At 44.3% G+C, this 16,477-nt stretch overlaps 1 protein-coding gene across 1 annotated transcript in view; it reads left to right on the plus strand.

Moving 5' to 3' along the window:
• The window catches only part of LOC113906205 (kinesin-like protein KIF28P), an 80,726-nt gene that overhangs the window by 44,737 nt on the left and 19,512 nt on the right, over positions 1 to 16,477 (plus strand). Inside the window, exons 11-16 of the mRNA XM_027564101.1 lie at positions 3,999 to 4,080; positions 8,202 to 8,256; positions 9,741 to 9,864; positions 11,343 to 11,487; positions 15,209 to 15,327; positions 15,983 to 16,090. Of these exons, the coding sequence (XP_027419902.1) occupies positions 3,999 to 4,080; positions 8,202 to 8,256; positions 9,741 to 9,864; positions 11,343 to 11,487; positions 15,209 to 15,327; positions 15,983 to 16,090 (633 nt within the window). The remainder of the gene's footprint in view (positions 1 to 3,998; positions 4,081 to 8,201; positions 8,257 to 9,740; positions 9,865 to 11,342; positions 11,488 to 15,208; positions 15,328 to 15,982; positions 16,091 to 16,477) is intronic.

Here is a 16,477-nt window from a genome sequence, read left to right on the forward strand (position 1 = left end):
CCATTTTTTGATTGGGTTGTTTATTTTTCTGAAATTGACCTGCAGGAGTTGCTTGAATATTTTTGAGATTAATTCTTTGTTAGTTGCTTCATTTACTATTATTTTCTCCCATTCTGAAGGCTGTCTTTTCACCTTGCTTATAGTTTCCTTAATTGTGCAAAAGCTTTTAAGTTTAATTAGGTCCCATTTATTTATTTTTGCTTTTATTTCCATTACTCTGGGAGGTGGGTCATAGAGGATGCTGCTATGATTTACATCAGGGAGTGTTTTGCTTATGTTTTCCTCTAGGAGTTTTATAGTTTCTGGTCTTACATTTAGATTTTTAATCCATTTTGAGTTTATTTTTGTGTATGGTTAGAAAGTGTTCTAGTTTCATTCTTTTACAAGTGATTGACCAGTTTTCCCTGCACCACTTGTTAAAGAGATTGTCTTTTCTCCATTGTATATTCCTGCCTCCTTTGTCAAATAGAAGGTGTCCATAGGTCCGTGGATTTATCTCTGGGCTTTCTATTTTGTTCCATTGATCTATATTTTTGTCTTTGTGCCAGTAACATATTGTCTTGATGACTGTAGCTTTGTAGTATAGCCTGAAGTCAGGCAAGTTGATTCCTCCAGTTCATTCTTCTTTCTCAATATTGCTTTGGCTATTCGAGGTTTTTTGTATTTCCATACAAATTGTGAAATTATTTGTTCTAGTTCTCTGAAAAATACTGTTGGTAGCTTGAATCTATAGATTGCTTTGGGTAGTATACTCATTTTCACTATATTGATTCTTCCAGTCCATGAACATGGTATATTTCTCCATCTATTTGTGTCACCTTTGATTTCTTTCATCAGTATTTTATAGGTCTTTTGTTTCTTTAGGTAACTTTATTCCTAAGTATTTTATTCTTTTTGTTGCAATTGTGAATGGAATTGTTTCCTTAATTTCTCTTTCTGTTTTCTCATTGTTAGTGTGTAGGAATGTAAGGGATTTCTGTATGTTAATTTTATATCCTGCAACTTTACTATATTCATTGATTAGCTCCAGTAATTTTCTGGTGGAGTCTTTAGGGTTTTCTATGTAGAGGATCATGTCATCTGCAAACAGTGAGAGTTTTACTTCTTCTTTCCCAATCTGGATTCCTTTTATTTCTTTTTCTTCTCTGATTGCTATGGCTAAAACTTCCAAAATTATGTTGAATAGTAGTGGTGAGAGTGGGCATCCTTTTCTTTTTTCTGACTTTAGGGGAAATGCTTTCAGTTTTTCACCATTGAGGATAATGTTTGCTGTGGGTTTATCATATATGGCTTTTATTATGTTGAGGTATGTTCCTTCTATGCCTGCTTTCTGGAGGATTTTTGTCATAAATGGATGTTGAATTTTGTCAAAGGCTTTCTCTGAATCTATTGAGATAATCATATGTTTTTTATCTTTCAATTTGTTAATGTGGTATACCACATTGATTGATTTGCGAATATTGAAGAATCCTTGCATCCCTGGGATAAAGCCCACTTGGTCATGATGGATGATCTTTTTAATATGTTGTTGGAATATATTCTATTATATAACAGAATAATATATTCTTTTTAATATGTTGTTGGAATATATTCTGTTATATAACAGAATAATATGTTCTGTCATAAAAATACCAACAGTATTTTTCATAGAACTAGAACAAATAATTTCACAATTTTTATGGAAATACAAAAAAACCTTGAATAGCCAAAGCAATCTGTTGGAATATGTTCTGTTTGCTAGAATTTTGTTAAGGATTTTTGCATCTATGTTCATCAGTGATATTGGCCTATAATTTTCTTTTTCTGTGGCATCTTTGTCTGGTTTTGGTATTAGGGTGATGGTGACTCTGTGGGAGAAGGCGAGGGTGGGATGATTTGAGAGAATAGCATTGAAACATGTGTGAAACAGATTGCCAGTCCAGGTTCGATTCATGAGACAGGATGCTCAGGGCTGGTGCAATGGGATGACCCAGAGGGATGGGATGGGGAGGAAGATGGGAGGAAGGTTCAGGATGGGGTTTAAATAAATTAGATTAAGGGAAAAAAAATAGAATGAGTTTGGAAGTTTACCTTCCTCTGCAATTTTCTGGAAGAATGACTATAAATTTGTTTTCTAATTCTGTGAGTCTGTTTTGTAAATAAGTTCAATTGTATCATTTTTTAAAGATTCCACATATAAGTGATACTATATGATATTAATATTTGTCTTTATGGTAATCTCTAGGTCCATGTATGTTGCTGCAAATGATGTTATTTTTTATGGCTGAGTAATATTCCCTTGTATATATGTACCACATCTTCTTTGTCCATTCCTCTGTTGATGGACATTTAGATTGCTTCCATGTCATGACTATTGTGTCTAGTGCTGCTATGAAGATCCTAGTCTTTACAGTACTTTCCAGACTCAGTTAGTGCAGTTCCATTTCCCACTCCTGCTGAGAGTCCCTTGTTTTGACTCAGAACAGAATGGCAACATTCTGTGCCTCACCTTTGACACTGCAAACCTTAAAGCTGTCCTTCAGTTGCTTAAAATACCTCCCTCCTTCCAGAGCTGCCAGCCTGTTTACTTGGGCCTCCCAGTGACCAGATGAGCTGGGCGAACCAACTGGAGAAGGCCCGGTGGGAATGGCAGCAGCAATATGTGGCCATCGCCCAGGTGAGCTCACCACCTCCACCTGCTGAGGCCGACTGCCTGGGAGGGGATGGGGCAGCCTTGCATCTTAACCAGACACTCAGTGATGCCTGGGCTGCTGACAGGTGGATAATTGGGTAATTGGATAGTATACCTATTATGTGTAATGTGTGATTGTGACAAATTGTGATATGTGACATATGACTTTAAATTATTGGCAGAGTTGGGGATAGAATGGCAGGGCATGAAAAGGAAGGAAGCAGAGAGGCCTTGGTGCCTCTGATGCATGAGGCTGAGGATAGAATTCAAAGCTGTTGAAAATTAGAGGGATGGTATGGGGAGGGAGGAGGGAGGAGGGTTCAGGATGGGGAACACATGTATACCTGTGGCAGATTCATTTTGATATTTGGCAAAACTAATACAATTATGTAAAGTTTAAAAATAAAAAAAAGAAAATAATTCAAATTAAAAATGATATCTAGTCCTAAAAAAAAAAAAAAGAAAGAAAATTAGAATTTGGGGAGAATTTGAGGAATGTGATTGTCTTCTGGGGACTGTGTTGTGATCCTGAACCATGGATCTGGCATTCACTGCCAGCTCCGGATCATAAATGGGCTGTGATGTGAACTTTGTTCCTGGGCCAGGGAGATGCCTTCTCTGCCTTCTGTCAACACAACCCCTCCCATAACCTTACTCCCCAAAGCTATGGGGCTTTGGACAAGCTCCAGAGTCATGGGCCGGCCCTGGAGGACTTTAGCAGTGGTGGGAGGGATCCAGTCCATATTCCAGAAGGTTCCTGGAGCCAGAATAGATGGGAGCCTCAAGTGTTGGGAGTGGAGTGGGGGTGGAGGTCTGTGGCTGCAGGGGGTCAGGATGAGTTAGGGTCCAAGGACTTAGAGATGTGGGCATAATGTGGCTGCATATGTCAGAGAGAAATGCCAAGAAAATAACCTCCTGTGTAACCTGGGTTTGTGCCTCTTGGCTGCAAATGTCAAGAGGATCGATCCACAGTGAAGAACTTAGGACTCTTGTTTTGTGTAGATAGTTACAATCAGAAGGACTTTCATCCTCTTTATCAGAACTTCCAGATTCAAAGCTTTCCTTGTGCCCATATAGTTTATTCCAGTTCCGTTTGACTGTCAATCCTCTATAATCACAATACCAATCACTACCTGTATTAAAGAATGAAATGCATTTTCATAACCAAGAGAGGGCGATGTCACAGCCCCATTTTGCCATCAGCATCTTTTGGGTGATGAGGTCACTGGAGGACTGGGAGCAGTGGATAGGAAGGAACTTTGCCCTCTGTGCTGTGCTGCCCCGTCTGGTGAGGATACCCTCTCTGTTTCTCCTCCAGGAGCAGCAGATGATAAAAACCTTCCCCCACCTTCTCAACGTCAATGAAGACCCGCAGCTCACGGGGGTTCTCAAGCACTTCATTCAGGCTGGTACTTACTTACCCCTCTCAACTCGCACCGAGGGAAGGCAGAGGGAAGAGGGTCAAGAGGCACTTGCCTGCTGGCTTTGGTTCGTAAGGTCTCTGGCCGAATTGTCTGGGACCTTCTAATTTGCAGAGTGATGTTAACTGACCTGGCACTTCCTCAGCAGTTGATTTTGGTTCTGTTCATGCCTCTTGCCCCTGAGCATATTTCTTTTTCTTTTAAAAAATTTTTAATGGTAAAATACACATTACAGAAAACTCACCATGTTAACCATTTTTAAGTGTACAGTGCAGTGGCATTAAGTGCTTTTGCATTGTTGTGCAACCATTTTGTGTGTGTGTGCACACACATGTGTGCAAGCATTCAGTTGCTCAGTTGTGCCTGACATTTTGTGACCCCATAGACTGTGGCCCATTAGGCTCCTCTGTCCATGGGATTAGCCATGCAAGAATACTGGAGTGGGTTGCTGTTTCCTCCTCCAGGGGATCTTTCTGACCCAGGGATCAAACCCACGTATCCTGCATCTCCTGCACTGGCAAGCAGATTCTCTACCACTGAGCCACCTGGGAAGCCCTGGGCAACCATTACAGGCACCCATCTCCAGATTTTTTTTGTCTTCCCAAACTGAAACTCTGTCCCCATTATGCAATAACTCCCTGTTAGCCCCTCACCCAGTCCTTGGCAACCATCATTTTACTTCCTGTCTCTATGAATTTAACCATTCCAGGTACTTTTATAAATACAATATTTGTCCTTTTGTGTCTGGCTTACTTAGCATAATTTCTTCCAGCTTCATCCATATTGAAGCATGTATCAGGATTTTCTCCCTTTTTAAGACTGAACAATACATGATTTTATGTGTTTACCACATTTATTTATCCATTCATCCACTGGAAAATGGCACCAGTATTTGGTCACATCTGGCTTCCGCACTTTAGCCCTATGCACACTCAGGACAGGAGAGGCTTTTGCAGGACAGTAGTTGGGGCTGGAGATCAAGACTGACATATACTCACTACTATATATAAAATAGATAATTAATAAGAACCTACTGTACAGCACAGGGAACTCTACTCAATACTCTGTAATGACCTACATGGGAAAAGAACCTAAAAAAGAGTAGATGTAGATATATGTATAACTGATTCACTTTGCTGCACAGAAGAAACTGACACAATATTGTAAACCAACTATGCTCCAATAAAAATTAATTAAAATTAATTAAAGTAACAATAATAAATCCATTAAGATCAGATCAGATCAGATCAGTCATTCAGTTGTGTCTGACTCTTTGCGACCCCATGAATCGCAGCACGCCAGGCCTCCCTGTCCATCACCAACTCCCGGAGTTCACTCAGACTCACGTCCATTGAGTCGGTGATGCCATCCAGTCATCTCATCCTCTGTCGTCCCCTTCTCCTCTTGCCCCCAATCCCTCCCAGCATCAGAGTCTTTTCCAATGAGTCAACTCTTCGCATGAGGTGGCCAAAGTACTGGAGTTTCAGCTTTAGCATCATTCCTTCCAAAGAAATCCCAGGGCTGATCTCCTTCAGAATGGACTGGTTGGATCTCCTTGCAGTCCAAGGGACTCTCAAGAGTCTTCTCCAACACCACAGTTCAAAAGCATCCATTCTTCGGCACTCAGCTTTCTTCACAGTCCAGCTCTCACATCCATACATGACCACTGGAAAAACCATAGCCTTGACTAGACGAACCTTTGTTGGCAAGGTAACGTCTCTGCTTTTGAATATGCTATCTAGGTTGGTCATAACTTTCCTTCCAAGGAGTGTCTTTTAATTTCATGGCTGCAGTCACCATCTGCAGTGATTTTGGAGCCCCCCAAAATAAAGTCTGACACTGTTTCCATTGTTTCCCCATCTATTTCCCATGAAGTGATGGGACCAGATGCTATGATCTTCGTTTTCTGAATGTTGAGCTTTAAGCCAACTTTTTCACTCTCCACTTTCACTTTCATCAAGAGGCTTTTGAGTTCCTCTTCACTTTCTGCCATAAGGGTGGTGTCATCTGCATATCTGAGGTTCTTGATATTTCTCCCAGCAATCTTGATTCCAGCATGTGCTTCTTCCAGCCCAGAGACTCTCATGATGTACTCTGCATAGAAGTTAAATAAACAGGGTGACAATATATACCCTTGATGTACTCCTTTTCCTATTTGGAACCAGTCTGTTGTTCCATGTCCAGTTCTAACTCTTGCTTCCTGACCTGCATACAAATTTCTCAAGAGGCAGGTCAGGTGGTCTGGTATTCCCATCTCTTTCAAAATTTTCCACAGTTTATTGTGATCCACACAGTCAAAGGCTTTGGCATAGTCAATAAAGCAGAAATAGATGCCTTTCTGGAACTCTCTTGCTTTTTCCATGATCCAGCAAATGTTGGCAATTTGATCTCTGGTTCCTCTGCCTTTTCTAAAACCAGCTTGAACATCAGGAATTTCACAGTTCACATATAGCTGAAGCCTGGCTTGGGAAATTTTGAGCATTCCTTTACTAGCATGTGAGATGAGTGCAATTGTGTGGTAGTTGGAGCATTCTTTGGCATTGCCTTTCTTTGGGATTGGAATGAAAACTGACCTTTTCCAGTCCTGTGGCCACTGCTGAGTTTTCCAAATTTGCTGGCATATTGAGTGCAGCACTTTCACAGCATCATCTTTCAGGATTTGGAAGAGCTCAACTGGAATTCTATCACCTCCACTAGCTTTGTTTGTAGTGATGCTTTCTAAGGCCCACTTGACTTCACATTCCAGGATGTCTAGCTCTAGGTGAGTGATCACACCATCGTGGTTATCTGGTTGGTGAAGATCTTTTTTGTACAGTTCTTCTGTGTATTCTTGCCACCTCTTCTTAATATCTTCTGCTTCTGTTAGTTCCATACCATTTCTGTCCTTTATCGAGCCCATGTTTGCATGAAATGTTCCCTTGATATCTCTTATTTTCTTGAAGAGATCTCTAGTCTTTCCCATTAATGGCACATTCTTAAATAAAAAATATTTTCCTAAGCAAACAAACAGAAAGTTAGGAATATCACAAAAAAGGCAGAAATTAAAGCAATTATCCCCCGGGCAAGGTGATGTCCATGTACCATCATGATTGAAAATCACAGTGAGAAAATCCCTTCAAGTGATCCAACTGGAGAGGAAATGGCACTTCCCAAACATCAGATATGTTACTAAGATCAAATCCAGGAAATTTGGGGGGAAAAAAAGGTTATTTTAATTCTTTTCTTTCTTTTTTTTTTTTTTGTGAACTTCATCTACATAGTTACATGTGGTTGTGATTCATCAGTTCCACTCAGTTCCAGACATTCACCCAGCAGATTGTACTGTCACCTCCCTTCTATTTTTTTTTTTCTTCTTCCAGGGGATCGAACCTAGGTCTCCTGCATTGCAGGCAGAGGCTTTACCACCTGAGTCAACAGGGAAGCCCACTTTTATTTATGGCTTTATAGTTAAACAAGTCTGCTTCATTCCATGGCATTCTGGGTAGCTTTCTTGAGTGATCATTAACTTACAGTGGTCTCCCAAATTTCCCCAGGTTTCCCCTTTCTACCTATAATCCCCTACTGGGACTTTTATAACTACCTGTATAACTATTCTATTCTATCTCCATTACTTGGGCAAGCCTCGAACTCCTTATGCCTCTGTTTTCTCATGTATGAAATGGGTATAATAATAGTGCATATATCATATGTTATTTATACTATTTATATTCCTTAATCCCACAAAGTACTTCTCCCCTCTACTGTCTCACCTCTCCCCCTGTCAGAGAGAGAGAGAAAAATTCTCACCACGGTCTTCTTTTTTTTTTTGAAAATATGTACCATGAGGTACTTTAGTTATTTTCAGTATTCATCCCACTTGCATAATATCTAAGACAGAACTATGTCATACCATATTCTTTTTTTTTTTTCTGAAAAATTTCACAATATAATGTTGATAGTTTACCATGAAGAAATTAAGAAAAGAGAATAGTTTCTAATGTTTATCCATGTATTGACTGTTCGTAGTGCTCTTTACTCCTTCCTGTATTTCCCAGTTTTGTTTTGATATTATCATCATTCATAAAGGACTTTATCATTTTTTATGATAAAGAATTTATAATTCTTTTCAGGTTCGTGTGATGCTGGTAAAGCAGCTTCAAATGCCATTACTCTTCAAGGTTTGGGGTAAGTGAACAGACTCAGTACCTTTGTCCAGCATTACAGAATTGAGACCACTGCATCCAGAGGATACTCTCAAAATTCATCTAGTCATTGTCAGGGCAGGCCACAAGCCCTGCCAGACAGCCAAAGATGAGAACTGACCAGATGTATCTTGGGACCCACTCTAATACTTATTATGGAAGGTCACATGGGAGGGTTTTCTTCTCTCACCGAAATCCCTCTTGCTGGGCTCAGTTTGTTTTCTTGGATCTGGTCTGGGGAGAAAGGGACTTATTCTCACAAATGGACCTGAGCAGAGGGGGGCAGGAAATAAAGAGAGTTAAGAGGACAGGCCCCATATGGTGGCGCGGGCCTTTCGTGGTCTCACCACCAAGAGCAAAGGCATCTCTGTGCTCGGAGCCCTTGCCAACTGGACTAACACGAAGCCCAGACTTGGAGCTGATCCCTCCCCGAGGGACCCAAGGCAGGTTTGTAAACTCAGAGTAGGGGGGTGAACTTCTGTGGCCTCTCTCCCAGGGAGGCTGCTGCTCCAGGGTTCCTCCCTGATTCCAGCCCCACTGTGTCATGACTGCCCACGGATTTCCAGCCAATAGACTCGGGGCATTACTCACCAGTCCCCCATGACAGACCTCAGCCCTCCACAGTCCACCCCAGCCCTTGTGTGTGGGTGTGTGTGTGAGTTGGCAGCAGAGGGTGGGTGGGTGGTGAGAGGGACCTGTAGGGAGGGGCACTAACTCACCCTGACCAATGGCCTCTAGCCCCTTTCCCCCAATTCTTCCTGGGGATCCCCTCATCCCTCTTTCCAGATCACTTCCTGTGGGGACCCTGGTCCACAAACCCACAGGTCTGGAATTGACTGAACTGCAGCTGAGCTGAGGTTAAAACCTTGCTCCTGAGGACCCCTGGGCCTGAGTGTGTCTCAGCTTCTCAAACATTCACAACATCCGAGGAGCCCAGGGACATTCTAGAACAGTAACGGGCACATAGGTGATATCTGTTGGGAGCCAAACTGATGCCTCTGATACAGGCCCCAAATCTTGTAACATCTCAGGTCTGGATTTGTGTAGATAAAGACGAAGAAACAGACCTAAACTTCTTGGTGATATGTAGGCTTGTTATTAAATCTCCTTCCCAGTAGTCTCCTCTGAAACACCATTCTTTCCATTTCTCTCCACTCCATCCCACCGACTTGTGAGTCCCTGCGGGCTCCAGCTTGACTCTGTGTCTCCTGGCCCCAGGAGGGTGGGGAGGAGTCAGGAGTGGGGTTGGTTCTACTAATAAGCAGTTGCTTTGTTGTCTCCCCTCTTGGTCAAGGCAGGGTCCCTTGCACCCGCCTCTCCACCTCCACCCACTGAACAACAGGAGCCCCACGGGCCTACCTAGCAGCTGTAGGCCTTGCCTAGTTGTGCAAATGACAAAGAACTACCTACACTGTTCACCAAAATTGTGATTTATTTGGTCACTTAGACACATTCTTGTCCTTTTAGAATTTCAGAGAAACATGCTTCCTTCACGAATTCGGGTGGTAAAGTGACGGTGACTCCATACGGCAAATGCAAGGTCATCGTTAATGGGGTGCCCATCACGACCAAGACGAAGCTGCAGCATTTGGTAAACTCCCCTGCGGAGCCACAGGATTTCCTAAGTCCAACCAGGAGAGCTGGAGTGAGGCCGGCAGGGCTGGGCGCTAAGCCCCTTCTGTCCCTCTGCCACCGTGTCCCAGTGATGACGAGGTCACAGCTGTGGAGTTGGGATATTAACTCCCTGAGTGTCTGGGGGAAGTCGTTTCACCTCCCTGGACCTTGCTTACAAAACAGAGAGGGGTGAACTAGGTGCTCGCCAAGATCCTTCCAGCTCTAACGCTGTATGATATTTTAGATTTTAACAACCTGCCATGGAGGGACTTCCCTGATGGTCCAGTGGCTAAGATTCTGAGCTCCCAATGCAGGGGGCCTGGGTTCGATCCCTGGTCAGGGAACTAGATCCCAGATGCTGCAACTAAGACCTGGCACAGCCAAATAAATGAATAAATATTAAGAAGAAAAAAAAAATCTGTGCTGGAGAGAACTGCCAGCACCTTGCCAACACTGGGCTCTCTGCATCTCCCCACCACCCTGTCAGTAGCACAGGGGCTCAAGACCCTTCTCCTGTCCCTTCTCCACGCTGAAGCCACAGAAAGCCTTCTATTTTATTTTTTTAATTTGAGGATAATTGCTTTACAATGTTGTGGTGGTCTTTGCTGTACATCAAATCAGTCATAATTATATATATAAAACCCCTCCCTCTTGAGCCTCCTCCTGCATCCCGCCCATTCCACCCCTCTACACAGAGATCCCTTTAGACTAGCACACTGGAGCAAGCCACTCCTTTCTTGGAAATCCTTCAGTGACCCACCCTTTTAGGACACCAGAGTGAGTGGGCCCATCATCTGCTTCTCTGGCCTCACTGCTCTGCCTGGGCTTCCCTTGGTCACATGACTCTCTGATGCTCAGACCTTCCAGGCTCTGGTCAACAGTACTCTTCTTGGCCTCACCAAAACTTAGCACTCGTGAAAGTTGCTCAGTCATGTCCGACTCTTTTCAACCCCATGGACTATATAGTCCATGGAATTCTCCAGGCCAGAGTACTGGAGTGGGGAGCCTTTTCTCCAGGGGATCTTCCCAACCCAGGGATCGAACCCAGGTCTCCCGCATTACAGGTGGATTCTTTACCAGTTGTGTCACCTTAAATAGTGCACCTTCCCCGAGGTGCTCTGTAATTCCCAGTGTGAATTAGCCCAGTACATTCTGTGGAAGCCCTGCCCTTTTCCTCCCCATCCTGCACAGGCTGTTACATCATTAGTTTATCAAGTCCTGGAGGGGAGGGATGGGTCTGTCTAGTCCCCACTGACTCCCCCAGTGGCTGACAGAGAACCCAGAATAAAGGATTAGTCAACGAAAGCACAAGAAAGCAAGAGGCCCCTCTTCCCTCCTCATTTACAGGTCTCTCCCCTGCTTGGGGATTCACGAGGTCCCATAATGCACACAGAGCAGCAGGCTGACTTCACCCGCTCTGCCCTCCTCCCTCTGAGCGCACTGTCTCCTTCTTAGGACCGGATTATTTTGGGATCCAACAGCGCCTACCTTTACATTGGGTTTCCTTCCGAGCGAGGCAGTGAGGACTTGAGCAGATTTGATTATGACTTTTTCCAGCTGGAGAGAGCGGCTGCTGAGGGAGTGAGCACTGACAAGCTCGGTGAGCAGCCCAGGCCAGGCTTCTGGCATTTTCCATGGGTGGATGTAAAAGCAGTGTTTTCCCTTGTGTGCAATCCTGCTTTCCTTAAGAAAATAATCTTTGTGTCAAAATACAATGTTTAGAAGATTAAAGTATGATTTTCATAGAGTAAGCACAGGTGGAAGATTTATTTAATTCATAAAATTAATTATGAGGGTAAAGATGCTGATGTAGGTTCAATCCCTGGGTTGGGAAGATCCCCTGGAGGAGGGCATGGCAATGCATGGAGAATTGAAGGATGCTCCAATATTCTTGCCTGGAGAATCCCGTAGACAGAGCAACCTGATGGGCTACAGTCCATGGGGTCGCAAAGTCAGACATGACTGAGCATCCTTAAACACTTCATTGTGTTACTCCTAAGGAAAAGGACTTTCTCTTAATAACTACAGTACAATTCTCAATATCAGAAAATTAACATTGATACTATTATTTAATCTATGAATTCCATGCATATTTACCTAATTGTTTCAAAAACCTCCCTTATAAAAAATTGGGATACAGGGTCCAATCCAGGACCACATTTAGTTGTCACGTCTCTTTGGTCTCCTTAAATCTGGAACAAGTCACCAGGTCTGTTTTTGTCTTTCATGACCTTGACATTTTTGAAGAGTAAAGACCATTTTTTTAGGTTTTTAGGATGCTTCCCCATGATTGGATTGAGGTGATAGGTTTTCGGCAGGAATGCCAGCAAAGTGATGCTGTGTCCTCTGTGCCTCACAGCAGACACACTTGGTGTCAGTTTGTCCATCTTTGGTGGCGTTAATTGTGATCACTTGGTTAAGGTGGTGTCTACCAGGTTTCTCCATCGTAAAATGAGTTATCCTGAGGCAAGAGGTAAATGCCGCCCCAGAGTTAAGTGACTGGAGATTCACTCCCTGTGGATCAAAGCTCCAGGAGAGAATAACAGGACAATTAAGAGAGGAGGCGGGACCCTGCCCAGACCACATATTTCTCATTCTCGAAGTCAGAAGACTTCCTTGACCAAACATGCGCAGAAAGGCTCCTTAAAGTTTCAAACGGGAGTGACCTTTTGCCTTCAATCTTTCCCAGCACTATCCACATGTACTGTACTCTTTTTCCTTCCTGATAAATACTTTACTTACTTCCCTGCTGCTGCTGCTGCTGCTGCTGCTAAGTCGCTGCAGCCCACCAGGCTCCCCTGTCCTTGGGATTCTCCAGGCAAGAACATTTTTCTGTCTTTGTGGGAATTCTCCTGAAAAGCTGAAGGGCCAGGGGCCTGCTCACTGTCCTCTGGTCTAGTGGCGAGGATTTGGTGCTCTCACTGCCACAACCCCACAACCCCACTTCAATCTCTGGTGGGGGAACTGAAGCTCCGCTTCCAGCCGCTGCAGGCTGAGGCCACCTGAGAGCAATCCTATCTTTTCAATTAATATTTTATGGGGAGAGACTTTGATATGTAGATATCCTATACCTCATTACAATTTCATCCACTAGTTTTATCATCCTTTGATCATTGGATAATCAGTATGGATTTTTGTCAAATGGTGAATTCCTAGCTTCACAATTTCCTCTACCTATATTTGAAAAAACAAAAAGGTACTATAAGAAATGTTTTATCTGTTGATTTGTTTATTCATTTAGTTATATCAGTGTGGTCTCAGAGTCCTGTTTTAGTCAATAAGTTATCTGTTGCTTTCATAATTCATTTTGATGTGCAAACCATCCCTGTTTTGGTCAGTGGGCACCCCTTCAAGCTGGACTCTGTGTCTCCCGGACGTTCCTCACCAGGCACTAGCTTACTTTCTGGCATCAAAAATGTTCCAGGTGTGGTCTCTCAGCCCCAGCTCAGGTGTCATTTCCCCCAAGGATCCTGATTCCTTTTGGTAAAGAATGACATTTATAAATCAAGATCTGGAGCTACGTGTGCAAACTGCTACATTAACACATGTGTTCCCCCACACATATTACAGCTTCACCTATTCTGTAAAGCCATAAGTTCATCCTCATATGGCCAATTCCAGTTCAATACCACAGAGTTTATTTTCATTTTCCCTGAATGGGCAAACATAATACATCTGTCAATTTTCCTCCATCTGTTCTCTGGATTCTCTCCCCTCTCACTATCTCAAGCATTTGTCTGTGAAAAGCCCCTTCTCTTTTGCATCACTAAAGGCTCTCCATGAATCATTCCATCACATGCAAACATGCTCCACTATCTTCTGCCATAAAAACAAACTTACAAAGCCCTACCTGGACCCACATCTCCCTTTGTTGTTGTTCAGCTGCTCAGTCGTGTCTGACTCTTTGCGACCCCATGGACTGCAGCATGCCAGGCTTCCCTGTCCATCACCAACTTCCGGAGCTTGCTCGAACTCATGTCCATCGAGCTGATGATGCCATCCAACCACCTCATCCCTCTGTGGTTCCCTTCTCCTGCATTAAATCTTTCCCAGCCTCAGGGCCTTTTCCAATGAGAAAAGACCTCTAGCTACTCTAGCTCCCTCTAGCTCCCTCTCCCTCTAGCTACTGCTGTATTTCAACTCCCCCACAACGACCTGGGAGTCCTTGTCCGCAAGAACACTCAGGAGCTTTGTCATTTCTCTTTGTTCATCTCTTCCCTTGCCTCAGATGGAGGTTCTTGACCACCTTGCTTCCCCTCTCATTCCCAGACCCCAGATCACTCCCCTCAGGGGAGGCTGTGGTGCCAGGGCCCACCTGCTGCCCACCTGCACCCCCAACCCTGCCCAGTCAGGTGAGTATGGGCTCCACCGAGGTCTCTGGCTATGCTGAACTCGCAAAGGTGGAGCATCTCACATGGCGCCTGTGCAAACTTGTCTTCTAAACCCATGAGCAGTGTCGTGGGTGCACCTACATATGTGCAAAATAGATCCTCCCTTTTTCCTGCACCAAAGGTTTCTCTTCAGAATTTTAGCAAAATAAATGGATTTGAAAGTGACCTCTTTGTTCATTGTCTGCAAGTTACTGAACAAAACAAGTCAATAAGACTCTAATACCAAGCCTGGACACCCTATATATTCATTTATTCATTTACAGGGTTGAATTTTCCAGCCCAGGGCTGGCAGCACAGTGAGGTTGAACAAGCCCTGACCCTGGTCAAAGGTGCTTAGCACCAGCAAAGACTGATTCTTCAGCAAGGTGGCTGTTGGGCAATTCTGGGGAGTCAGACCTCAGCACAGGAAATCCCTAAATAACTGAGAGTTCTTGACAGGAGGCAGCACCAGCCAGGGTCTGGCAGGGGGGATTGGCTCACCCATCGTGTCCATGATCCCCTCCTCCAAGCCACCCCAAACAGAAGTAAGGACAAGTTGCTTCTGTGCCAGCTGTGGTTTCAGGAGAAGCCCCCAGACCTTCCTTTAGCCAGCTGTATTATTCTTGGCCCAGCCTCTTCACTGGACAGTCTGGAGCTACCTTGGGTCAAGGACACAGACCAAGACTGAAAATCAGAGGCAGGGAACCTCCTGTCACAATGCTGCCGAGATTCATGGGTTGAGATGAGCAAGAGAGGCAGCAACTTTTCTTCCCCACTTAGTTTTCTTCCTAGTTTTTAAAAAAAATACACGTTCATAAATTTAAAATATAAATATTTGGTGAACAGTTGAATGATTGAATGAAGGAAGCAAAGAGCATGCAAGTTTATTCATGGATGAAAGGTATCCCAGAACCAGTGAGTGACCTCCCCTCCCTCTCCGATCTTTCCTAGGTGCTGTGAACAGTGGGGATGGGAAAGCGGACCCCAGTGTCCTGGCTGTGTTCCAGGACTACGTCAAACTGATGCCACTGGTTGCAGAAGCAAATCAAATGAGCGAAGAGCTGAAAAAGGTAAGTGCAGAAAATGGTAAAATCTCAGCTCTAGAAAGGACCTTAGAGGACAAATTCAACGAGCACCGCTTTCCCACTGCCCCGAATTGGCTTCATGGTGTAGACACGCCAGACCCTCGGGTCTGGAGACGGCAGGTGCTTTGCCCGAGACCCCACAGTGAGCTAGTGACAGGGCCTCAGTCAACACCCCAGGCCTCCCCAGTTCCAGCCTCGAGTCCATTCCTTCTACCTCTGGCCCCCACGGCTCCAGAACCACCAAGATGCCAGACCAATGCTTGCCCACCATGGCCACCCCACCCCAGATTGTCCTTGAGTCCTTCTCTGGGTGCACACACCCTGAAGGCTTCTCTGCCCCAGAGAAGGCCTGGGTTTGGAGTCACTCCCTGGTGACACAGGATCCCAATCATCAGGAAACTTGCACAAGACTCAGTCCCTTTGGTGAGGCTTACACATGAAATAGTTCCAGGATGCTGCTGAGAAATTCTGGGTGCTTTGTCATTTCCCTTGATGGGAATTCCAAGGAGCAAGAGGTGGACCATCTTCTTTCAGAAAGTCCGAGTGTGGAGAGGATGAAAAATAAATTGCAAAGATGGTATGTAAAATTTACATACTGAGAAATATAAAATTACTTAGTGAGAAGTGTTTTTCTTACCAGGGACTTAATATGGAGCTGAAGGTGAAGAATTTAGCTTCGTCAGATTCCAGGGGCTGTGACCTACAAAAAGAGGTCACGGTGAAGGTGACCCATCAAAGGACTCATCAGGTGAGGCTGCCCCTGGGGGCTGGTGTGCGACTCCACAAGGGGTTTCTGAGGAGGTTTCCTAGGGATACAGGTTAGTTTTACCTGCTACAGCCTGTGGAGCTCCAGCAAAGGGGCAAGATAGGCTCCAAGTATGAGTGGGATTCTGGGGGACCGACTCTGGGGAGAGGAGGACCCTCCGAGGCTCCAAGTATGAGTGGGATTCTGGGGGACCGACTCTGGGGAGAGGAGGACCCTCTGAGTTTCCTCTTCTGGTTCCTCTATCGCACACAACACTGAGACCTGGGATCTTTCCCACCTGCAGGCAGTGAAAACTTTCTATTTATTTTTATCATGACTCCAAAGTTTTAGTACCCGAAGGGAGCCTGAACACCAGCTGAAAATGGTGTT

The sequence above is a fragment of the Bos indicus x Bos taurus genome, chromosome 16, assembly GCF_003369695.1.
Source record: "Bos indicus x Bos taurus breed Angus x Brahman F1 hybrid chromosome 16, Bos_hybrid_MaternalHap_v2.0, whole genome shotgun sequence".
Taxonomy (NCBI): Eukaryota; Metazoa; Chordata; class Mammalia; order Artiodactyla; family Bovidae; genus Bos; species Bos indicus x Bos taurus.